The sequence below is a fragment of the Centroberyx affinis genome, unplaced genomic scaffold, assembly GCF_046629955.1.
Source record: "Centroberyx affinis isolate AG114_WGS23_722 - 3 ecotype Tasmania unplaced genomic scaffold, CSIRO-AGI_Caff_v1 ptg000529l_1, whole genome shotgun sequence".
NCBI lineage: Eukaryota > Metazoa > Chordata > Actinopteri > Beryciformes > Berycidae > Centroberyx > Centroberyx affinis.
Window position 1 is genome coordinate 12,249 of NW_027279177.1, and position 24,718 is coordinate 36,966.

The 24,718-nt window shown below is 45.1% G+C and overlaps 1 protein-coding gene across 1 annotated transcript in view; it reads right to left on the reverse strand.

Moving 5' to 3' along the window:
• Positions 1-1,301: 1,301 nt before the first annotated feature.
• kiaa0825 (KIAA0825 ortholog) overlaps positions 1,302-24,718 on the reverse strand; it is a 51,462-nt gene continuing 28,045 nt past the window's right edge. The window contains exons 9-21 of the mRNA XM_071517846.1: positions 23,928-24,205; positions 21,881-22,031; positions 19,061-19,251; positions 17,450-17,656; positions 16,979-17,089; positions 14,950-15,089; positions 11,684-11,863; positions 9,111-9,341; positions 8,646-8,950; positions 7,898-8,004; positions 5,208-5,352; positions 2,926-3,081; positions 1,302-1,400 (exon numbers count right to left, since the gene is read on the reverse strand). Coding sequence (XP_071373947.1) covers positions 1,302-1,400; positions 2,926-3,081; positions 5,208-5,352; positions 7,898-8,004; positions 8,646-8,950; positions 9,111-9,341; positions 11,684-11,863; positions 14,950-15,089; positions 16,979-17,089; positions 17,450-17,656; positions 19,061-19,251; positions 21,881-22,031; positions 23,928-24,205 — 2,301 coding nt within the window. The remainder of the gene's footprint in view (positions 1,401-2,925; positions 3,082-5,207; positions 5,353-7,897; positions 8,005-8,645; positions 8,951-9,110; positions 9,342-11,683; positions 11,864-14,949; positions 15,090-16,978; positions 17,090-17,449; positions 17,657-19,060; positions 19,252-21,880; positions 22,032-23,927; positions 24,206-24,718) is intronic.

The following is a 24,718-nucleotide window of genomic DNA, read 5'->3' on the forward strand; positions in this document are numbered from 1 at the left end:
TGTGTGTGTGTGTGTGTGTGTGTGTGTGTGTGTGTGGGTAGCGTCAAGGCCACATAGCACAGCACAGAGCCGCGTACTTCACCCTTATTAGACCTGTGTCCTTGGCAGATGCAGAGCTTGCCCTTTGTTAGAAAGGTGTGTGTGTGTGTGTGTGTGTGTGTGTGTGTGTGTGTGTGTGTGTGTGTGTGTGTGTGTGTGTTACAATGGCGGTGATTTAGAATGGATTGGGCGTAGGCGTGGAGACAAGGTGCAGTAGCCCCATGGCTCCCTGATAGCTGGCAGCGTGACAGCTGTGAATGGAGAACAGGGAACAGCCTGAAGTATTGCCATCTAATATGTGTCACATACCTGCATAAATATTTATGCCCCCGTTGCAGAGCAGAACAGGGGAGGAGGAGGAGGGGTCGGTGGGGTGTGGGGCGGGGGTGAGGGACAGGAGAGGTGGACTTGGGAGAAAAACTCTTCAATCAGGTGACACCAACATCTGAGCTAGCCACTCTCTTTCCATCCCTAACTACCTCTCTCTCTCTCACTCTCTCACCCACTCTCTCTCTCCCTCAAGGCTATAAGACCTTGGAAGTACCACAGAGCAGGCGTACCTCAATCATGAAATTCTGCTAACATTTTGTCCATGCACACAGTACAGTCAGTCACTCACACACACACACACACACACACACACACACACACACACACACACACACACACACACACACACACACACACACACACACACACACAGACATACAGACATACATATGTGCATGCATGCGATTCACCAAGATATGATTCTGTGCTTCACCAGACACACAGCATGTTATAATACTCTAACATTTCTTCTTTTCCAAAGAGCTGTTCCCGTAGCTCTGCCTCCATTGTGGAAGTCACAGGAGCCCTTGGCCTTTGAACAAAGTGGAAGTTTGAACCTCTGATGAAGAGCAGCGAGGCTATATGATCCCCGATGACAGAAGCTTATGCCGAAGTTTAGTCAAAAGGGAATTCGGGGAGGAAGGGAACTTGTTTCAGGAGTCCCCAGTGAACATCTCATTTAGTACAGGTAAAGACACTACTGATGCCGCGCATGTCTCTGTGGAGCAGGGCTTTTATTTCATGAAAAGACGGCTCAAAAACAAAAACACCTGCGAGGAACGTAATGAAAACATGAAATAGAAAAAGACACAGTCACTCGCACACTCACATCTGCGTGCGCAAACACACACACACACACACACACACACACACGCAGACACACTGTACATCCACACAAGTGCATGTAGGTAACAGTGAGTGAAATTACTGTTTTACCTGTTGGCCAGCAGAGTTTTGAAGGTGACCCGACTCATGCCCTGATAGGCTGGCAGCAGCCTCGGCCAGTCCCATGCCCAGTCGGCCACGGCACTCTGTTGATGTATGAGGATAGCCTATTGTTAGTTATTAATCAGGGTTAATACCATCAGTGCATTACCGCTCCAGCTGGGACCCACTAACAAAGGAGGAGGGGGGTCCCCAACACAGGCCACCGACACCGGGCAATCAATCATGTCCGCACAAGAAGGTTTTTATTCCAATAAGACAGCAATTAATTTATAAATCCATTTGGGGGGATGTAGCCATCATTTATAGAAAGATAAATCAATTTTGGGAGGGAGTCGTTACTCTTCTGACTGCTCTGCTTTTTTTTCTCTCCATCTTCAATGGCACCCCGCCAACCCCCTCTCACACTCTCTCTCTCTCTCTCTATCTCTCTCTCTCTCTCTCTCACGCACGCACAAACACACACACACACACACACACACACACACTCGGCACTAGCACCATATTTGGAAAGCAAATAAAAATCAGATTGCTTTGATTGCCAAAATGTCACTCTTAACTCCAGGCTGAGTTTTATTGACAAAAGGAGGAGAACTCAACTCGCTCCCTCCATCCCTCCTTCCCCCTCCACTCCTTCCTCTTAGGTGATTGATGGATCTAGCATTTTTTTTTCTCCTCCCTCCATTTTATTTGACAAACAACACAGGCACCTGAAGCGGAGAAGGCATTTTAATCATTCTCTTAATAGGGTGTTTCTATGCAAAGCTATGCAGCCTCCTGTGATAAGCAGAAAACAGGCCAAGTCTTAGGATTAGAACGTGTCTGTTCTTCAAAAACAATAGCAGCAACACAGGTACATTACAGGGGATCACAAATGTATAAATACATCTAATCCACTTAAAAAAAGTAGAAAGACACACACAAGCCTGTCTGAGGAAATATTAGCCTTTGTTGATTGTTTTGTGTGATATCACTGCTATTTCCCTTGACAGTAGGGGGAGAGAGGAGCGAAGCTGAAAACTCTCACATGGAACCAAGACTACCTGTAGCTAGACTTATCCCCTTTAAGGAGAAAATATCTAACAATTAACTTAACATCTTGGTGGCACTCTGGGGGGAAAGTTTGGGGTAGGAGTGTGTATGGTTCAAAGCCCTGAAGAAGTGCACTTTAAGGCTGCACACTCTTTTAACATTATTACATTTTCTAAGGAAAAAAAAAACAACTTCTGTCATCTTTTTCACTTTTTTAATGTTCTTTTCTTCCTGGCAACCTGACTCCTGCTTGGGGAGGCAGCAACCTACGGAGAATAAGGAAGCTGAGCTCCAGAAAGAGCAGACAACTTCAGAGAGCGCCACAGTATCCAGTTCACTAGAGACTCATAACAACTCCTAACCCCCAACACTATACTACTGGCCTTGGCAGAAAGTTAAACAGACGCGACCCTGCACATCACATGCACGCCAACACACACATAGTACAAGGGCTAGATTAATCATGAAGCGGCACACATAATCATGGGAATGCCTTGGACATTTCATGGGGATAAAAAATTGACCATGAATATTTTTTTTCAATCGTTCGCTGCCAAAAATGACCCCTGCTTGACTAACCTGATCCAGCTTCTTCCTGCCAATGTGGTCAAACTGGGTGAGAGGGTTGAAACAGGCTGGAGCCACATGACCTTCAGAGCCAAGATCAAAATTCACCATGTGAGGAGGATCATCAGGTGAGTCTGCGGTTCCACTCAGCTTAGACATCAACAGTTCCTGCACCCAGAGTGGAGGATGAGGAGAGAGGGAGGGTAAACACAAGAGATAAAAGGGAGGGAAGGCTGACAAAGAGAGGCTGTGACTGAGTGACAGTCAGAAAACAGAGAGAGAAAAAAACTAAAAAAGTAAGACCAACAGAGAGGGGCCATTAAGTTATATAAACTTCCTCAAACTGAATGAGCAGGAATAATAAAACAACATCATGTCAACAGGGAATATTCTGGAGAGACATTCAGCATGCTGCTATGGACAATTAGTAATTTTTTTCCTATTGCTATCTCTGTTTTTACAGTTGCAGTAATGATAATGAATGGGCATTGTGACAGTCTTTCTTGCCTGATTCCCAGTTTGATTGACCCAACAAAATTAGGAACTAATCATGTGCAGACAGGTTTTACACCACACTTTTTCTAGACACAGTAATGGGCAGCAGAATGATGTTCTCCATCCACCTATTCCCTAATTGATCAGCCCCAACAAAAGTAGAAATTAATCAGAGCTGTTCAGAAATAGAATTATGAAAATACAGGACAATTGGAGAGGACAGTGATATGTGTAGACGTGGAGAGAGAAACGGAGGGATTTTCAGGATGAGAGTTAACTTTCCACTTTAGTTTCTACAACCTTTGGTGTGGTTAGTTAGTGCAGGAGCCTTGTGAGATGTATAAAGTCATGAGGGTTGTGTGTATGTGTATGTGTGTGTGTACAGGGGCACCCCACTGTGAATTCACTATATCCCCATCCGTCAGCTTGACATGGCCTCCGAACCTCCTCTCCCTCCACCCCTCCACCAGCCCAGTCTGACCCTGACCTGCCTGTTCTTGCCTTGACCTTGGGTGGGCAGAGATGCTATAGCGGCCAGGAGGGCCAACTCCGAGCCTGTTTGGGAATCCCATTTACATTCTATCAGATTGCTAGCCAGACGTATAGCTGTTTATGAATTCCATAAACAGCAGCACAGTGTACAATGCATGAGCTTACAGTGTGTCTGCCAGTCTGTCTGTCTCTGTTATTCCACACTGGGTCTTAAAGGTCAGTTTGTGATAAGGCATCTATAGGAGGGCCATGTCACAATAGCATGAGCACCAACACAATGTAGCCCCTTATGGCTCTTTACTGTAGATCCACCACCCTGTGTTAGTATCTCTGACCTAGCATTCCAGGGTTCTCCAAACATTTCTCTTGGGGGTGGAGCCGTGTGTTTTTCTGCCATGCATTGTATTTATGTTTATGTGCTTCTAGATCAATTTCTGAATGGAAGATAATTAAGCTTTATACTACTTGAGATTACTATTCCCTCCCAACTAAAGAGCCAGTGTGGGTAGAATATGGTCCAGGTGTAAGTTCAATAGGTGTATGAGATACTTTGTACAGTAGGTGTAGTGTGGTGTATGTTGGAGTTGCTGTTAATATAAATACACTTTAGGTGGATGTTTCTTTCACAGAAGAAGTAATGCCAACAGTCTATTGAAAAATTACTTAGATTTGGAGGTATTAAGTAAGCACTTAAAAGTACTGTATTTGATACTTGAGAATATTTTTTTCAGGAATTGACTCCTACTGAAGTTTTAGATTTACACATATGGGTGGGGAGTACAATGAAATATGGTACATTAAAACAGTCATGCTGGGCTTTACCTCTCATCACTGACCCTAACTTTGTAAGTAGGAGCTAAACCTTGAGGTGATAATGTGTTATTTGTATCGACCATGCCAAACTTGTAATCTATTAACTTTAGGCAGAAGATCTTGAAACCTAAAGAAACCAAAAGTAACAAAGCTCTTGAGTACTTTTTTAGTGAACTCTACTTCCCCCCCCCCTGAGTTTCTCTGACTAAAATTTAACTGAAGTAACACTGAGTGAAAAAATGTGGTGCTCTTTCCAACTCTGATCCCAATATGTGGTACCTCTGCCTGGCTCCCTCTCCCCCACACGTGGTGACTGTGAAACATAGGAAATCAGCGTAGGTTTGCACCCTTGAGGTCATCAGAACAACAGAAGATCAGACCAGCCAGACTGCACACAGGCAGCAGCCCTCTCCCCTCCTTCTCCCCCTCCTGAACAGCCTGCGGCCTCAGGCCAGCAGCCACCTAATTGCTGGGGAGAGGGAGTGCTTCCCTACCTCATTGCCTTGGATGATGTGATAGATCTGCCTCAGGTAGTCGCTGCCACCTGCTTTGTGGCAGACCTCCAGCAGCATCAGGCCTATTTTCTGCTCAGTCAGTTCAGCCGCAGCGACTCCGCTCTCCCTTCCTTGCTCAAACACACTAAGAGAGGAACGGAGATGGGAAGCGGAGGTGGAGAGGAAACCAGACCGATACACAAAGAGACAGAGAGAAAAAACACAGAGGGGGGGAAAGGGAAGGAAAGAAAGCAGAGTGAGAATGATAAAAAGTGAGGGATGTGTCAGCTTGTGTCTGTATACCGCTTCAATGGCCACACTTCTCTGGCTAAGGAGGTATTTTCTAGTTTTGGCAAGAATTTTGGGTGATATTTTGCTTTTTGTTTTTTTTTACACACTGAAATTAATTGAAACATCATACCTGAGTTCAAAATTAATGTTTTCAATGTTCAAACAAACCATTCATTCCAGAGGGCAAAAGGACTTGAAATGGGATTCTTGGCATGAAAAGAAATATGTGTGTGCTCCACAAAATTGACTGAAAGCAGGCAAGAAAACCACAACACTCTGGTCAAGGCTAACACTGAGAAAGTGAGTGAGAAAAGTAGACAAATTATTGAGCCACAGATAACCAAATAATTTTGCTTTTTTCATTACCATTCACAAGGGAATGGTAATTCCCCATACAGGGAATTTTGACTGAAGAATGCCAGTGCACTGAAAATGATTGTGTGTTCTTATGTGTGTGTGTGTGTGTGTGTGTGTGTGTGTGTGTGTGTGTGTGTAATTGTGTGTCAAGGTCCCCATGTATGTACAGTCCCCTACCCTGGCAGACGCCCGAGTCATTTTCCTGCCCTTCCTCTATGGATGGATATCACACTACCGTCCATCAAACCTTCTCCTTCACATACACTTCCTGTCATTGTTTTCTCTCTCTCCCTCTCTCTCTCTCTGTCTGTGCCTCTCTCTGTCTCTCACCCCTTTGTAATTATAAGGTGGCAGAAACAGTGTCGCCTGTCAGGCAGCCATTGGCGGCTTGACATTGAGAGTGGCAAAGGAAGAGGAGTCCCGTCTCGTCCATACATCCCCTCATTCTTTCGCCCCGGCGGCCCGGCGGCTGGTGTTGTCGGCGACGGTGGCTGTGCATCCGTGTCAGCACCTGCGCTGTATCCTTTCCTGTCCATCACTGTGCAGGTGAAGCAGATGATTGGATTCAGTCAGCGGGGTGATTAATGAGGGCCCCTCCGGATTTGGGACAGCCTATCAATCATGTCATTAGGGCCAATGTGCCCTGAAAGAGGCAGACCTCCGCCAAGGAATAACTGCATTCATCTTCATCTGTGTATGCATCCCGTCAGCCCAGCCAGGGTCACCATGATGGAGAACAATAATCTTCTCCTCTACAAATTACTTTGCAAAGACAAGGTGGGGTGGGGGTGGAGGGTGGAGGGTGGAGGGTGGGGTGGGGGGGGTTACAGTTGGGAAAGGAAGGACGGAAAGTGGGATGAGGAGGAGGGGGTGGGAAGGGGTGAGTGTTCTTCGTAGAGGGGGTTTACTCTGCGTGTGTTTTTGTGTGTGTGTGTGTGTGTGTGTGAAGCCAGTGGACAGTTTACAGGGGGTTGTTTTCGGACTAACTACCCCCTATGTCTGTTTTCTCTCTCTCTCTCTCTCTCTCTCTCTCTCTCTCTGTCTCTCTTTCTGACACCACTGTATTCTGATTGTTTACAAGCCAGGCGTCACTTCCCTGTGAAGGTTAGTTTAATGAATAGTAATGATCCCACTGAATGCCTCCGACAGGTGATACATAATCACTCTTCTTTCACTTTTCCACTCAACTCCCCCCCCCCCCCCCCCCTCCCCCCACCTCTTCCCTTCATATTTTTTCTCCCCCCTCTGTCTCATCCCTTCTTCCTGTCACTGAGACAGACAGCATTTCCTGGAACTGGGGGTAATCTACTCAGTGTTTTATTTATTTCATTCTTCTTCTTCTTTAATTGTACATGTTGGGGTGGTTTGTGTTAGGACGCTGGATCGCCCTTTTATGAGGATGGATGTGTCCAGAGTTTGTTGTGATAAAGTAAGCGGCCAGAGACGCAATTTCTGGGAAAGAGCTGCAGAGCGCCGAGCCAAAGGTCACAGATCAGCCCAAAGTGAAACCTGTTTTCCCATCACCTCCGCCTGTTTCCCACTCAGACAGCAGCAGGTTCATCATTTACCACAAACAACACATCTCAAAGACACATTGAGGTTCTCTATGAAAAATGATGATGATGATACAATAAATCAAGATTTGAATGCTCAATTAAAAAAAGCATATTTAAATTGCACTCTCTTTTCATTGTTTTATTCCGAATATATTGAATGTCAACTGTCTGACCGCATCATGAATCAGTCTGAACCTCCTCCTTCATCAGCCATCTACCCCCGCTCGCTGTTGATCAATCACCGAAATGATGTATTGGGAAATTTGCATTCATTTTATGAAAAGCAGTTTTTATCATCAAAATGGTCTGATCCCTCATGTTTTGTTAAAGGTTGAACATGAATAATCAATATCTACTAAGAACTGAGACTAATGATGGATGGGATAGAAATGCCGCTGTTCTGAGTGCATGAAAACATCCATATATACCACATCAATACCAGTCTGACCTTTACCTCACGCTAAATCCCTACAGTTGACCTCTCACCTGTCTGAGCAGAGCTTGCGGGCCTTCTGCAGCTGCATGGTTGTCCACTTGGGTCTTTTCTCCTCCAGGGCCTGCAGCACCTTGTGCACTGTGGGTTTGGGGACGCCCTGCCAGACACACAACAGGACACCAAGTTCAGTAAATTAGAAGTGAGTGCGAAAGGCAACAAAAGTAACAAAAGCAAAAGTTAAGAAAAAGTAAGTAAGTTGTTAAGTAAAATTCTAAGTAAAATGTTTTATCTCACACACAAATGCACTTGAACATAGGCTATTCGCGGACATACACACAGACAGATGGCACACATCAACACACCAAACCTATGACCAACATGATGAGACAAGATGAGATCAGGCTCACAAACTCACTGTCCTTGTTTAAAACATCTATAAAAAAGTACATTTTTACATGAATTATGGTCTGTATTCTGATTTTATTATTGTAATCATTCTGTGCATTTGACCTCTTACCTTCAACCATCTGCAATTGTATGTGCCATGTGTTGTATGTTATGCTGTAAATGTATGTTTCCTGTGTTGGTGTTTCAGTATATCTGTGTTTCACCTGTACTGACTGTGGAAACCTCTCTGAGGACAATAAACATCTATTCTATTCTAACCTATTCTTTTGTATTTGTTCACATTTTTATTTACTGCTTTAATTTCTTACTGAACTTGTAACACTCTCTATTTTGATTAGTGCTCTATAAATAAAGTTTATTATTTATAATCACACACACCTAACCCCTTACCTTCTGTTGAATGCCCATAGTAGCCTGGAGGCACTCAGCTAGCAGGGCCAGGCGGTCCTTGGCCCCCCGGTCCAGGGCCAGACCACTGACCTGTTCCAGCGTGTCTGGGTCCTCCAGGCTCTGGGCCAGGCAGCTTAGCAGGGCCCAGAGCGACAGGCCCATGGAGCGCAGCTGCCGGGCATGCTGGGAGAGGTGCTTCTCTGCCACATGGAAGAGGAAGCGGATGGGGAGAGGCAGGGAGGCTACGGCCAGGGGCAGGTTGGTGAAGACGAAGGACAAGGCCTGAACAGCCAGGGAAATAACACCTGGACAGAGAAAGAAATGTCAATCGGCCTCTCGTGGCTTATTGCTTAAGTGAAAAACAGTAACTGTATTCCTATCCCTGAACACTTTGTCATTCTTATTGTTACTTTTTGAACCTTAAATCTTGAAATCTTGAAAGTGTGACACCCAACCAGCGCGTACTTTTGGCAGCAGTCTCCTTTCCCCGCGGTTCCAGTGGAGTGTAGTTCCACTCCCTGGGGACTTTAGCCAGGACACACTCTGGGACGTCCCGTCTGAACAAGGCTCTGCTGGGTTCCTCGCTGACCTGCCAGCCCATCACCATGGAGACCAGGTGTCCCAGGAGGCTGTTGGTAGACTTGGTGACCATGGCCCGGACACAGCTGACCACTATGGGGACTGTCCGTGTTGCGTCTAACGGGAAAGGTGAATGAATGCAGTGAAGATGGACAGGACACAGATGAGAGACAAATGTGACAGCATAAAGATGCAACTGTCAAAAAGATCCTGCTGTTGGGCTGCTCCTGCACTGTTACTCAACCCCCAAAGGAAACTAATTCGGTAGTATAAATGACAGACAGATGCAGGGCAGGAGGAATTGTTATAAATTTAGTATGGGTTGCGTTTCAAACCACTGGTTCTCCGAGTACATAGACTTTTCAAACAAGCAATAGTCAACTCGGCCATAATGGCACCCTCAGTCTGCCTCTAACTCTAATCCATCCTTTTCAAGAAATGGGAAAACACAGAGACACAAATAGCTTGTGCATCCACACCAGGCCACTGAAGCATTTGGCTGAAATATCTATAGTAAAAGCAAGTCATGTCAAGTTAAAATCAGATGTTCTCTATCAAACCCAGGTGGCCTGACAGTAGAAATCTTACTACCCTCTCCAGGTGTGCTATGTCTTTCATCACTCTGCCCTTTCATATCCCGCTCATATTGATAGCAGAGCAGCTACAGCATGAAGTTGTATGGCACCCATAAACTTCCTACAGCGTCGGCTGTAAAACCAAAGGCTACAACAGAGAGATTTAGTACAGTGGCGGCACTGGAAGTGCACTGAAGTCTCCAGGGACGCCTAACAAATCTATGACCTCAGACCCATAGAAAAGGAGGAGAGCGGAACAGAAAATGATATAGGTTTTCCACTCTGAAGAGGGAGAAGCACTCTGTGGCAGGTGAGACCTAGACCTATTTTTCAAAGTCACTTGGTGTTCAGACTTCATACCGCCCGCTACTGTATTGACCAGTGTATTGATTTGAAACAACCTGCTACTGTGTGATGTAACATCAGTGTAAGTGGAGAAATAGTGAAACTCTCAACATAATCTATGAAAGTTAACTCAATGAACAGTTTAAATGGAAATTGGGGGTACTGGGGGTATCCTGTAACCAAAATTATAATACAAAGATTGGGCACAGTCCAGCAATTAAACTAATTACCCTATGAGGATAAATGATAGTTGGGTGACATTGAGAATTTCTCTCTCTCGCTTGCTCTCTCTCTTTTTCTTTCTTTCCCTCTCTCTACCCTTCCCTCTCTCTGTCTCCATCCAAATGCTCTTCTCCAATCACCCTAATTTATGCTACAATAATTACCACTCACCCAGGATATAAAAATCACCACCAAAAAGAGCTCCAGACTCCACAGGAGCTCTGATTAAGCCCTGTATCAAAGCTTGTACCAGAGAGAACGAAAAAGAGAGAGAGTTGGGGAGTAATTGCAGTCTCTGTAACAGCATATTAAAGCCATGCTTTAGCTCTCTCACGCACACACATATACACACGCAATGTCAACATTCGCCCATAGGAGAAATGAGAGATATGCTTTATGGCCAGATTCACTCTTTCGGTTAAAAACATCTCAAACACGTTTTTGAGATAATTAGATACAGAATGAAGATTGTTTTTCGTATCATTAAGCGAATACAGTAGTACAGACTTTTTTATTTTATTTTTATCATCACTTCATTGTAACTTCATTTTCTAGTATAGAATAGTATAATACAATACAGCATAGTATAGTATAGTAAAGTATAGTATAGTATAGTATAATATTGTGCAGTACAGTATAGTACAGTATACCATAGTATAGTATAGTACAGTACAGTATAGTAAAGTACAATACAGTGTAGTATGGTACAGTACGATACAGTATACAGTACAGTATAGTATAGTATAGTATAGTATAGTATAGTAGTACAGTGCGGTACAGTACAGTATAGTATAATACAGTATATATTGTACGGTAGAGTACAGTGCAGTACAGTACAGTACAATATAGTATAGTATAGTATAGTATAGTATAGTATAGTTTAGTACAGTATAGTATAGTTTAGTACAGTATAGTATAGTTTAGTACAGTATAGTATAGTTTAGTATAATATACTGCTCTACAAAGCAAAAGTGCAGTAAGCGCATGAGTAATGAAACTAAGAAAAATTACATTAATTCATCCCCTGCCCAAACAATCCATTTTGCCAGTAGGAGTAGCCTGTATTTTTTGTTGACAAAGATAAACCCTGGTCATAGCATTTGACATTTAATACACACAGAAAGTAGTTATTGCTGTTTGACTGTATAGGGCAGCATAGCAGAGTATAACATAAGGTAGTATAGCCTTTAGTAATATACAGTAACTGCTACATCAATGTAATGCCGGCATTACAAGCAACAAAGGGTTGGGAACATGGTTCTCAGTGGTAATGACCCGTCAACTATAACACTATACAACAATTGGCGGTTCCTTTACCTGCCAGTGTGTAGAGATGCTCCCATATGTGCCCACTGTCTAGGTATGGTTCCAGGACCTGAGTCAAAGCCTTGGGGACATTATTCAGAGAAGTGAGAAGGTTGAACAGCACGACCATGAAATCACCTCCTGCCCTATAGTTCTCTGGAGACGTTTCCAAGCCACACTCCTTGCAGAAATCTGAAAATAAATAAATAAATACATAGTCATGTTGGTGAGACATTTTTGCACACAATATACAGTAAATAAATGTGTTAGTATTTCAAAATGTCAACGAATTAATTGAATCTTGAGATTCAGGGGCAATTCATATATACACACGCACGCACGCACGCACGCACGCACACGCACACACACACACACACACACACACTCATGAGACATGAAAAAGTAGACTCATATGCACACATGCATTCAGTTTGGGGTGTGTGGGAGGGTATAAAATCTGACCGGTCTTTTGAATTATGATTCAGAGAATGACCACGTATTCTTCAATCTATCAATCAACCCCAGCAGCAGTAACAACACTCATTATAACCCAGCTAAAAAATACGGAGCTAGGTACGGTAAGACAGAAAGCCCTATCCTAGGAAACAGCATGTTGACTTCTGCACACAAAAACATATTGGAAAATGTCAAGGCTGCCCAACCTGATGCGTGTTAACAGAAAGGGTGAACAAAAGGAGTTTTGGAATAGAAGGGGAAGAAAAAGCCACATCTGTGTTAGATGGAGAAAAGAAAAAAAAAGAAAAACAGACAAGAAAAAAGAAAAGAAAGAAGAAACAGATTCCAAAGCCCCTGGCGGTGGGATCCACAGCACATGGAGACGGGAAGTGAAGAGGAAGAGGTTTTGACAGGGTGTCCTTGTGGGGGTTGCTGTCTGAGCGCAGGGCTGAGGGTGGTGGTGTGTGTGTGTGTGTAACCCATATGCATGTCTATATGTACGAGTGTGCTTAAGTGTGTGTTTTGCGTGCCGATAAGTGTGCGTGTGCGTTAAGTTGACAAGGAGTTGCTGAGGAAAGGCCCGTTGCTCCAGAGGTGGCAGGCATCCAGCGGTCTGTCAGTCGGCTGTGTGGGAGATGACAGCTATTTGAGTAGGAGAGTGTATGCAACGCAGCAGTCGATGAGGGGGCGCTGTGATAGAGGGCAGGGCGGCTTCCTTGTGACTAATGCTGGACTATTTTAAAATGACAGGGCTAAATTAGCTGCTGCATTACAGCGACCGTAATATCAGCCAGCTTAATACCAGGCAGGTAGGGGGAAGCAGCACCACCACTCAAGGCCCTGATGGAAATTGATTTCCTCTATCTCTCTTTCCGTCTCCCTGTCTTTATCTCTCTAACTTCTCTCCTCCTCTCTCTCTTTCCTCCCTCTCTCTTCCTTTCACAATCACAGATCATACACACACACAAAAGTGGTCAAACACCCTGACCTACAATCAGTCTATTAAGCGGCATTATGTGGGTAATGCCGGCATCTTGTTCTCTGCCTGTCTGGTAATTGGTCCTTAAGGAGAGGCTGTGCTGGATATCGCTGCGACGGTCCAAGGAAACGGGGGTGACTTACATTAATTTCCACTTGGGGTGCTGGAGAGCATGGCAGGTTAACTAGGCGCCTTTTAATAATGATCCTATTATGGAGCAGGAGATGACTTGGGAGAGATGGATGGCAGGGTACTGGCTCATCTCTGTGGAGTTTTCACTACTGCTGCCGCACACAATAATTCCGATGTGTGTGTGTTTGTATGTCCATTTCTCTGTCGCTTGCTCTATCCTCTCTTCCTCTCTCCCTCTCTCTCCCTCTCTCTCTCTCTCTAAGCCTCTCCAACCTTGATACATGGCCAATACATACACCTGTTTATCTTCCGGACAACCAGTCAACCAGTCACAGGGGGCCCTCTCTGCAAACCTCTGTAATTGGAAGCAGACACTCTGATAATAATAAAAAAGGCTCTGTGTGTGTATGTGTGTGTGTGTGTGCGTGCGTGTGTGCGTGTGTGTGTGTGTGTGTGTGTGTGTGTGTGTGTACACATTGTGTGTGTGTATTTTATTTGTGCACCACACACATTTGTGACTTAGTGTATCTCCTGATTTAGGGTGTGGTGTGTAACAGGCTAGAATACCATAATTGGTAAATGTAGAGGAGGTATTATGCAGTTAATGCATTTTAAATTGGCAGTCAATGAGTAGGTCAGTTTGCTAGTTAGCTCTCTCGTTAGTGTGCTTTGATAAGGCACTCGCAGATATACTGCAGCACACTGTAAAACATATAATTGAGCAATCACAGTGTGCACTAGCTGAAACAGAGTTAGCATATTAGAAAAAAGTGCACCTCTTGAAGTGTCCTAGTGTTACAGATGCTGACTTTATGAATTAAAGTGTGTACTGTAACACACAAATTTAATCTGGCAGCTGGTTAGTGACTATACTCTACCACTTATCTATGAGTTAGTTACACTTGAAATCTCATCTTCTATTTTCTACCCACAGAGCACCAAGAAGCACACCAGGACGAATCACGACTTAACAGTATAAGGCAGTGCGGTGGCTTATGGGAGTGTAGGCGTTCGGTCAAGCTGTTCCTTCTGTCTGTCTGCTTCCTGGTTAATTAGCCCGTCACCGTGATAGCACGCGAGAGTCAGCGCTTCCGGCGTTGATTTACGGCAGTGTGCGGGGAGAAGCGTTGCCGAGCCTCTGAGCCAGACTCAGGCCGAGCGAGAGAACGAGACAGTGAGAGTTGTTATTAATGAGGTCGCTATAATGTGAATTAATGTGCGAGTGCACAACAGTCTTTAAAGGTTAGACTGTTGCCGGTGCGGAGGAGAGAAGAGGGGAGGGAAAATCTTTAAAGGTCAGCATGTGTGCTCTGCCTGGTCCTGTTGAGTGTTTATTACTGCGCTCTATTGATTTAGTGATGATGATGACCATGGTGAAAATGATGATGATGGCAAAGATGCTGATGATAACTTCATAAAATGGATAGAGCTCATCCCGAGTCTGTATGACTCGATTAGGATCTTAGAGCACAGTAATTAAGGCATTGGTAAACAGTTTCCTACCCATGACCCTCTGGGAATGACTCTGGCTCCACTTTGAAGAAGAGGAAATATCACAGATATTTTGTGGAGAGGCAGGCATACATTAAGGACAGCCTAAAAGATGCACAGCTAGGCATGCGCACAAACACACACACACACACACACACATCTATGCCACTCATCCCTCAACACATACCCATCCATCTATTCCAAGAAAGAGCAGACTTACGCGAGTTTTCCAGGAGTATTCTGGGCAGGTGACAGTCTCTGTGCAGCAGCGTCACCAACAGCAACCTGGGACTGCTTCCCGGGTCAGAGGTCAGCAGCCTCAGCTGACACCCAGAGGCTGCCTGGCCCGTCAGGCCGTCTCTGTGAGTGCAGAGAAGGAAAACAAAGTTGACAGTTCTGCAGTGTCAGGTGAGTGTACAGATAGCAGTCCATTTAGCAAGAGACAACCGAGGAGGGAAAAAGCAGCACAACTGAAAGACAAAGACAGAAATCACAGTTGTCTTTGCTGACAATCTGGGAGGAAATAGTGTTTATGTTACAACGGTAACTTCCTTCAATGTCACTCACTCCTGATACCAGCTTAGTTTGCAAATGCCTTCATGCTTGCTTACTTATAGTGTGCACCGGGAAGGAATTAGCTCTAATCTTGGCTAGCTAAAAGCAAATTAACATTTGGGAGGGAGCCAAATACATGAATATACAGCAGTACCCCCCTCCTACATCTTTTGTATAACCAAGAGGCTGCAGCCAGCTGTGGGTAATGAGCCGTATCCTTGGTGTGTGTGTGTGTGAGAGAGTGTGTGTGTGTGTGTGTGTGTGTGTGTGCATACACTTCAGTGCCTATGCGTGTGCCTACGTATTATGTGCATGTGTGTGAGCGTGCCGACATGTGTGTGTTTGCATGTTACTTTATACATCTCAATAAAATCTAATGGAAGGAATGGACAGAGTATGTCTAAGGAAAGGAGAGGAGAGGAGAGGAGAGGAGGGAAGAGGAGGGGAGAGGAGGGGAGAGGAGGGAGGCTGTACAGGGGGCGGCTGCCCGGGTATTAGCCATTCCATTTGAGCCAGAAAGCTAGAGCATGGTGCACCCTGCTGCTTGACTGAGGAATACTATGCCTCGACCTGACAGCGCAATTTATGATGTCACTGGGACCGCAAATCCAGAAGAAATCCTCTTTTAACTGCTCTGATAAATCTAGCCCGCTACGGCGCAGGGTCAGCTTACAGAACTATGACACACACACACACATACACACGCACATGCACAAAGACAAAAAGGGGAAACACGCAGCATGGACGCATGCAAACACACACACACACACACACACATACACACACACAGAAAACAACTTCAGATGCTTTCTTTATAGCCTGTAATGCTAGTTGATTTATTTATGTGCTTTGTGATTTTATTATTGTTTTATTTAATAACCATAACAATGGGTTTTATTTTAATGGGCTGGGGAGAGATTTGGCTACAGGGGCCGAGTCCTGGATGAGGACCTGTGGATCTGGCCAGGGGCCACTGGTAGGCCCCTTGGCGCCCTTGAATGCAGAGAGGAGGTGGGGGCACAGAAATAAAGAGGTCATAAAAATAAACTAATTTCAGGTCTCCAAGACTTGGGAGCAGGAGAGAGCGGGGGGAAAGGGGTTAGTTTGATTTGTGCTCTGTCAGCACGCAATGACATCACCTCTGGCTGTGAGGGAGATGAGAGGGGAGGAGGGTGGAGTCGGGGGTGAGGGTGAAGAGTGATTGACTGCACCGTGGAGGTCACAACAGTAACTGGACACACACATGCATGCATGCATGTACACAGTCATGCATACACACATACACAAACACATACACACACACACACACACACACACACACACACACACACACACACCTCAGTGTTCTCTGTTGACACCTTATGTGTAAAGCCCCCAGCAACCATCAACATAAACAAAATCAACAGAGTGGCACTGGTAGTTTTTTTTTCCTTTCTTTTTTTCTTCCTCAGCTTGCATCTGTCTTATATTACCACAGCCACTCTAGATTGAAGCCCTCAGCAATGGGCTAGAATGGCTATATATCTACAGGTATGTGGCTCTAACTCCACACACGCATATGGTTCTCTATACAGTGGGTGGAGGTGCGTGTGACGGTTAAGCATACCAACGTGTATGTGTGTGTTTGTGTGTGTGTGTGTATGTGCGTGTGCACATGCATGTGTGTGCCTATGTTGTGTGTGTGATTTACCTACCGTATGGACTGCTCTGTAAACAGGTCTGGGTCGATAGCGTTAAGCCAGTGTACTCCAGTGCTGCCAGGCTGCTGTAGCGTCGACTCTTTCGCAGCATTGTTCATAAATGTCCTGAAGATTAATAGAGATCAAACATGGCAATTTTACACTATACATCTTCAATGTACTGAAAACTCATGATCTATTTCTACTGTTGTCTACTTAAAGCCATGATATCCTAAAATATCCTAAAACCAAATATATGCTATGTGCATTAGTGTCATACAGAGTTTTTTACATGAAAGTGGACAGCCCACTTTGATCATTCTTATGCTCTGTCAAGTCTATGGCAGGACTAGATCCCAGGTCATTTGGGGCATATATGTGACTCCAGAGGCATTCGACTAATCCGTACCTTTTGCTTGTGTTATTGTAAGTCAGAATTTGTTAAAATAAAGGTAAAATAACAAAAAAATCTATATAAATACCAACCCATACAGAAACGATAGGGGTGCTGTGACAATGACCATGACTGTCAGGAGCTGGTCACAAAGGCTGTGGATTTGGTATGGCCAGTTGGATCCGCCCGCTACTATGGCAATTGCTGAGGAAGGGTCGGGCCGCACCAAGGCCTCGGGACAGTCACACACACTCCACATTAGCTGCTCCACATACAGCAACACTGCTGTAATGTCACACCTTGAACACACAATAAGGGAACAGAAAGGGCAAGGATATGGAAGAAAACAGAAAAGTGGAGACGTGAGGGACAGGAGAAGGTAAGAGAGAGAGAGAGAGAGAGAGAGAGAGAGAGAGAGAGAGAGAGAGAGAGAGAGAGAGAGAGAGATAGGCAGGCAGACAGATTGAAGCACTGAAAGATAACATCCCTGTTTTCAATGGCCGACATCCTCCATCACATTGTGACGTAACAACCTCATTGGCCGGCCGACTGGTGAGTTTACAGTTAGAAAGTTGAGTATACTGCTGGCTTTGGATTTCACTATAAAAGTCATCGCTTTCACGTTTAAATGCCTATAAATCTGTTTCCTCAATTGGTTGGGGAGAGCTGCTTATCATCTCTCATCTCCTCATCCCCGCGCTTCTCCCTCTAGATCCAAAACGGTCGTTAGACACACACAGGGTTAGACAGATACAGGAGATCTGAGGTAGCCTAAGAGTACCCATGTGAGGGTTATATACCTAGGAAGCTTGGAGGGGCTTTGAAACTCTATCTGCTTAGCGTAGCCTTACACTTTGTACAATTGTCCTTCCAGAAACACACACACACACTCTCTGAGCAACATAAACCAGGCTTTGTGTTGACATCATGCGGTGCAGTACATGTACACTGCACCTTATCAGTTTCACTCCCTCCTCCTCTCACTGTATGCCACAGTTTGACCTGCTCCTCGTCATCAGCCAGTGATGAAACGGAAAATCAGCGGAGGAGAAGGAAGAAGGAGGAGGATGGAGAGGAGGACAGGAGAGTCCCGAGCCTGGACTGAGAGCGTGTTTATGATGTGCTAACACTATGTTCAGACCTCCACCATCAGGCCCGTAGGAGCTGAGTGGAGCTGGGCCAGCAGTGAGGGAAGGGGAGCGGAGCACGCAGGGCTTTGTCAAGGAGTTGTGATGCAATACCTGAAGTCACCGTCACTTAGGATGAGGTCTTTATTATGTACACCAACGTCTATACTCATGTAGGCCATGCACAGATCTGTGTGAGGAATGAACCCTGAAGTCATTTTTCTATGGAAGGGGAGGAGTGATTTATGCAAATCAAAACATGAAAAACACTCTGAGATGTGTGCACATAAGGCCTAACAAGTCATCAACAATTGCCAGTAATCCACAGACAAATTATTGATGAAACGAATTATCCATTTTCAAAGGAAACCGTTATCATCCTTTTATATGTCAGCTCTGCAGGATACTTCATTAGTTGATTGTTCACATATTTGTTGATTGGCACACTTATCTACTGAACATCATGTAACACCAAAACTAAATGTGACACTTTATCAAACTACAGGTCGGGATACTTGTATTACAGAGAGAGAGGAAATTTAGTATAGGACAACCTGCTATATGACAAAGAAGTACCTGATTTGCAGGTGTCTCTTGTACGAGGGCCGGGCCCGGGCATATCTTCGCACCAGCAGCTGTAGGGTCTCAGACAGCACCTGGCCCAGCACCTCCCGGGCCAACTCTGCTGGAAGGACCGCCCACAGGTCGCTACGCAAGCCACACAGGAAGTAGAACCACATCTGCACCGAGAAGGAACAGCGCTCACCCTGTGGAGAAACAAAAAAAAAAGGGGGAGGTTGGGGAGGGAGAGGGGGGGTTACAGATGATGAAGATATATTATAATATGGACATTGAGAGCGAAGCAAAAACACAGAGAGAACACAGAGGAGAAGGAGGAGATAAAAATAGAGAGAGAGAGAGAGAGAGAGAGAGAGGGGGAGAGAGAAAAAACATGAAGGAGAGGAAGAGAGAGACAGAGACAGGTCTGTCAACGCCAGGATGTCTCGGTGGTCACGCCACCTGCACTCTGCACCTGGGCTCCTTGCCCCGCTGGGATTTTAGACTGCTTTAAAGTCCTGAACTGGAGAACACATCACACCAGACGCACGCACACACACACCGACACCCATACACATGCATGTGCACACACACTCACACACGCATACAGTACATGCACATACACACAAAGACAAGGGGAAGAGTCCAGAAGTTTTCTGAATAAAGTGAAATAGAGAGACAAAGAGAAAGAGAGAGAGAGAGAGAGAGAGAGAGAGAGAGAGAGAGAGGGAGAAAAGATTATTACCCTGGCACCCTGCAGTTTTAATTGTTTTCAGACACAAGAGAATGTCGCTCATTAAACCCCTGCACCCCAACTCCTCATGTTTAACCTCCAACAATGAACTCCACCGACAGACAGTGTGTGTGTGTGTGTGTGTGTGTGCGTGTGTGTGTGTGATGGACATACTGACGCAGCCAAAACTCCTCAACTTCCCCCCATCTTCAACTCATCATGCTCCTCAAGTCCCATCTCATTTTCTTCCCACTTCACCTCATCTATCCCGTCGTTTAGTTCTCTCCTTCCTCTCCCTCCCTCTCCTCCCTGGAGCCAGTCATTTAGGGATCGGTGGTGGATGGAGAGCGTGACCGAGCTCTACGTCCGGGATTAGGCCTCCATCCTCTGCCTGTGGACTCAGCAGAGCGAACCCAGACACAGACCTTGGATCCCAATCAAAAGGAGCCACGACGGCATGTGTGTGGTGGTTGCACTGTTTCATTCTTCCATTCAATTCAAACTTTATTTAACAAGGCAGGTCAACTACGAACAAATTCCTATTAGCGATGATGGCCTGGCAACAATGATAACCTCGCAGGAGGACTGAGTCTGGGACAGGGAACTGAGGCTGGAATAAACTTGGAAACCCATGATGGCTTTTTTTCCCTTCCAGCTGAAAATTAACATGTTGGCTCTGAAGACGAAAAAAGGCAAAATCCATGATTGACAGGAATGGTTGCCAAGGTCACATTCTAAACTTCCTTTGATCGCGTCAACTGACTTAATTTGCTGTTATTATACCATGTTAAGTATTTCATCTATACTGTGCCAACAGCTATTCATATGTCAATATCAATGGGAATTCAAAAAAAGAAAGAAAAAATAGGGGCTGGAGTTGGGTCTGTCTGGAGCTGCTCTGAGCTGTGTGAGAGCCAAGATACAGAGCTGGGGATCCAGGACTGCACTAAAACCTGATGCATACAACTAAACACCATATATAACAGAGACCAAAGATACAGATACATACACACACATATACACGGAAACGCGCATTCATACACACTCATGCACACTCGCACATATGCATTAATGTGCGCACACACACATTCGCACAGGCACACTCGAGCACAAGCACACACCTGCGCACAGCAGGTCTGTCTGACCCGATTGACCCAAGGAAGGAGGGAGGAACAAAGAAAAAAAGGCAAAAGCGGGGCAAAGTAAGAGAGAGAGGGGAGGTTTAGGTTGGTTTAAGGGCATAAAGGTAGGGGAGTTCCAGGGGCCCTATGCTGTTTCCAGACAGTCCCAGTGTAGACTGCAGACTTCAGACAGCTGAATCCCTGGAGCCCCCGGGGCAGCACGGAAGCCACAGATGTTCTCAGGGAGCTCAGAGTAGAAGGCTGGGTTAGAAGAGGGAGAGTGGGAGGTAAAGGTGTATTGTGGGAATGAAAAGAAGAAGCGAAGGAAAGCTCCAGAGTATAATTCCTAGAGTTCCTCAAAATCTACAGAACAAGTCAGCAAAGACACGTGGCATTAGAAATTCTAGCTTTTACAATGAAAGGAGGGGAATCAACAACAGACAATCCTGACGTTGTTTTATGTGTTACTGTTCCTTTTGGAAGAATTTGGGATAAATAAAGATATACAGATATATAAGGTTTGGTGGTATATAATAAATGCTAGTTTATTTCAGGTTTTGGGCTTAAATTAGTGGTACTTCAGATTTAAGTAATAGTAACCTTACAGTACCTATCTGTATGAAAATGTTTGGGGTAATATAGGATTTTTTTTTTTTTTTTGCCACATTAGGGATAATATGGGACATTTTACCCCATAGGTGGGTTTGAGACTATATGAGGCTGTACCTTGTGTGTGTGTGTGTGTGTGTGTGTGTGTGTGGGGGGGGGGGGGGTGTTGTATTGTAAATAATACGTATTCAACCTCATTGAATGGGCTTGTACAAAATACCTGGTATCTACACTTTGTGGACACAATATGTAATTAGCTTTGAGGGTTACAGTACAGTATGGAGAAGTGTTTAGGATGATGTGACATATTTTAGTGTTTTGGTTAAAATGGAATTTTACCTCATAGATTTTAGGGTTAACATGTGGACACTTTACCTCGTAGAAGGGTTTGGGGTCGGTCCAGTGGTGGCTCTCTGCGTCGTGGAGGATGCTGGCAGAACACACCTGGACACAGTAGCTGGTCAGCTGCTCTCTCAAGGCCTCCGCTGTATCATGGTACTTCTGGATCGGCAGCAGGGTCAGGGGTCTGGGCGCAGGGACAGAAAACAAACCGTGGGATTACTGAATGGCAATATATAACCTATGATACACATGATATATTTAGAGTGAAGAAAGGGAACACTGAGGTCATGAGTCCAATAGGGCACAATGCTATAATCCAGGATGCATAATTGACTACTGTATATTCAGGGAGCTATCCAACAAAGATGAGGTGAAATGATTAGATGAAAGAATGGGTGATTTATTCTAAAAGTTCAGTGTGACATTTCGTATCCTTTTAATCTGCCTTCATGTTGATACTTTCCAGAGAGAGGCGAGAGTTTAACAGGGGTGGAGGAGGTTTAAGACCAGGGGGAATGGATGGTGTAGAGAGAGGAAGGTGGTTTATGACCGGAGGGGGCACAGTGCAAGTGCAGGTGGAGGGGTGCATGGGGCCAGAGGTGGGGCAACAGGAGCGGCGAGGGCACTAGGGGCACCAGGGACGCCTTTAGAGGGGATCTGTGGAGAGCAGAGGTTAAAGGGGTATTATGGGGCAGAAAAACTCAGCAGATGTAGATATAATATGGGTGTCATTACCACCTGTCAATCATTTCTACTTTCTCTCTCTCTCTCTCTCTCTCATTCGGGGCCCCTCCTCCTATTTCAAAACTACATTTCCCTTGAAATTTCAAATTTTGTTCCTTCTGCTTTCGGCCTGAGTCAAAGGCACAAATTTTGGAAGCTGTAATCTCCAAAGCAGACCCACTCCCTCTCTCTCTGTCTTTGTTTAATGAATATCTATTTTATGACCAGAGTTACATATCATATGACAGTATAGACATGGTAGCCAGAATGATACACTGTTCTCAGTTCTCAGTTTAATTGTTTACTCAAACAATTTGAAGTGCTGAGTTGGCCGTCTCAAGCCAGCAGAATCAGCTGTCCCTTAGCCTATAATTGTTAATACAATTTAGTTTCTGAACTGCTGAGCGGGCCGTTCCAAGCCAGCAGTGTCAGCTGTCCAGTTAGCTAATTGTTGTAAAATAATGTTGGGAATTAGGGGTAAGCCTAGGCATAGGTACAGGGTTGTGTAGGTGGCTTTGTCTGTGTTTGGTGTTGACGGGGTTAGTTCTGGGACGCCAGAAATCCCTGTTGAGCTTTCTGGAGGTGTTGTGGGCCTGATTCAACAAAACATCTGTGATGGGAGGTGCCCATTTGATAACCCCAGTGACATACCCACTCTCACACGTAACATTTAGATTAGGTGGCCAGTGAATGGCGCTGCCTGTCTGATGGTCCTGTAGATTTACGACGGCGTAGCCTAAATGTCCTCTGTAGTCACAGTTTGAGGGTTAGTACATCATTCTCTTTGACATCTGTATGAACGCTCACCCTGGATGATGGCACAATGGATTGTAACATCAAATTCTGTGTAATTGTAAATGCAACCTTTGGTTCTTTGCTGGGGAGGAACCAGCTGCTTCTCAACAAACCCATTTCTGTGTTTCTGCTGAATAGGTCAGTCAGTCGGCATCACTCACATAGACATCCATGTTCTTTACTGCTCAATTATGGTGTTTTAGTACCTCTGGCAAGACAGACATAGCCTCGTTGGATTCAAAATTGACACAGGGCAACTATAAATCCAACAAAATCATTGGAGAGTAAAAACTCAGGTGTTTCCATTGTTCCTTTTGTGTTACTTAAATGTGTAAATCTTTGCGTTCATTGAGACTGCGATATTTTATGTCACTGATGCCCTGTCAGAGGAATTATGTGAGTGTGGGAATGGATTCAATATTTAATATTCAAAGTCATGTGTGCATGCATATACACACACTAAGAAACATACATAAACTTGCAGCCAATACCCTCTGACTCTTCTGCCAAAACTCAAACACAAGCAGACACAATCCCACCGACACACACACCCTCAACTTACACTCTAGCTGTGGTAGCAGCTGAATCCCTCAGCCTGCCATGGTAGTGCCCCAGTCGCTGGTACACATAAATGCAAGTGGCCAGCAGAGCAGGCAGGTTCTTCAGGGGGGCGGAGGACGGTACCTCCAGGGCCCGCTCCTCCAGACGGCCCAGGACGGCAGATGTTGCCCTGCCACACGCCTCCACAAAGCTGGATCGCACCTCCAGGAGAGAGCTGTCCCTGCAGGCTACCGCCAAGGGCAGCAGAGCGTCCAGCTCGGCCACGACGGCACCGCAGAACTGACGGGAGAAAGAGGAGGTGAGGAGAAGACGAGGTGATAACGTTAACAGAAGGATAACTATTCAGGAGGAGAGCCGTAGAAAAACATCAAAAAAAGAGAGCTAATTAGATGTAAATAGTGGAAAATTGGTGAGGAGTCATCAGAATGACAAGGATTTGGGATTGAGCGGAGAAAATTATACATGCATTTCCCCCCCTAATGCCGTTCAAGCCATCCCAGCAGAAAAACCAAAGATCAATGCAGATGTAGAGTACAGATGTAGAAACACTCAGGACATGTCCTCCGCGTAAACTTTGCTGCTGCACACACATAATTGGTATCAGGTCAAATAAAACCTGCACTTCTGAGGATACATCAGTGCTTGTCTAGTTTTATAACAGCATGCATCATGTTAGTCACATTCAGAGAAAAAAAAGGTATATAGGAGGAGAGATGGGGGAGACAGACAGGTGCCAAGAGGGAAGAAGGAAAGGGTCAAAGAAGGGTGAGAGAGAGAGAGAGAGAGAAAGAG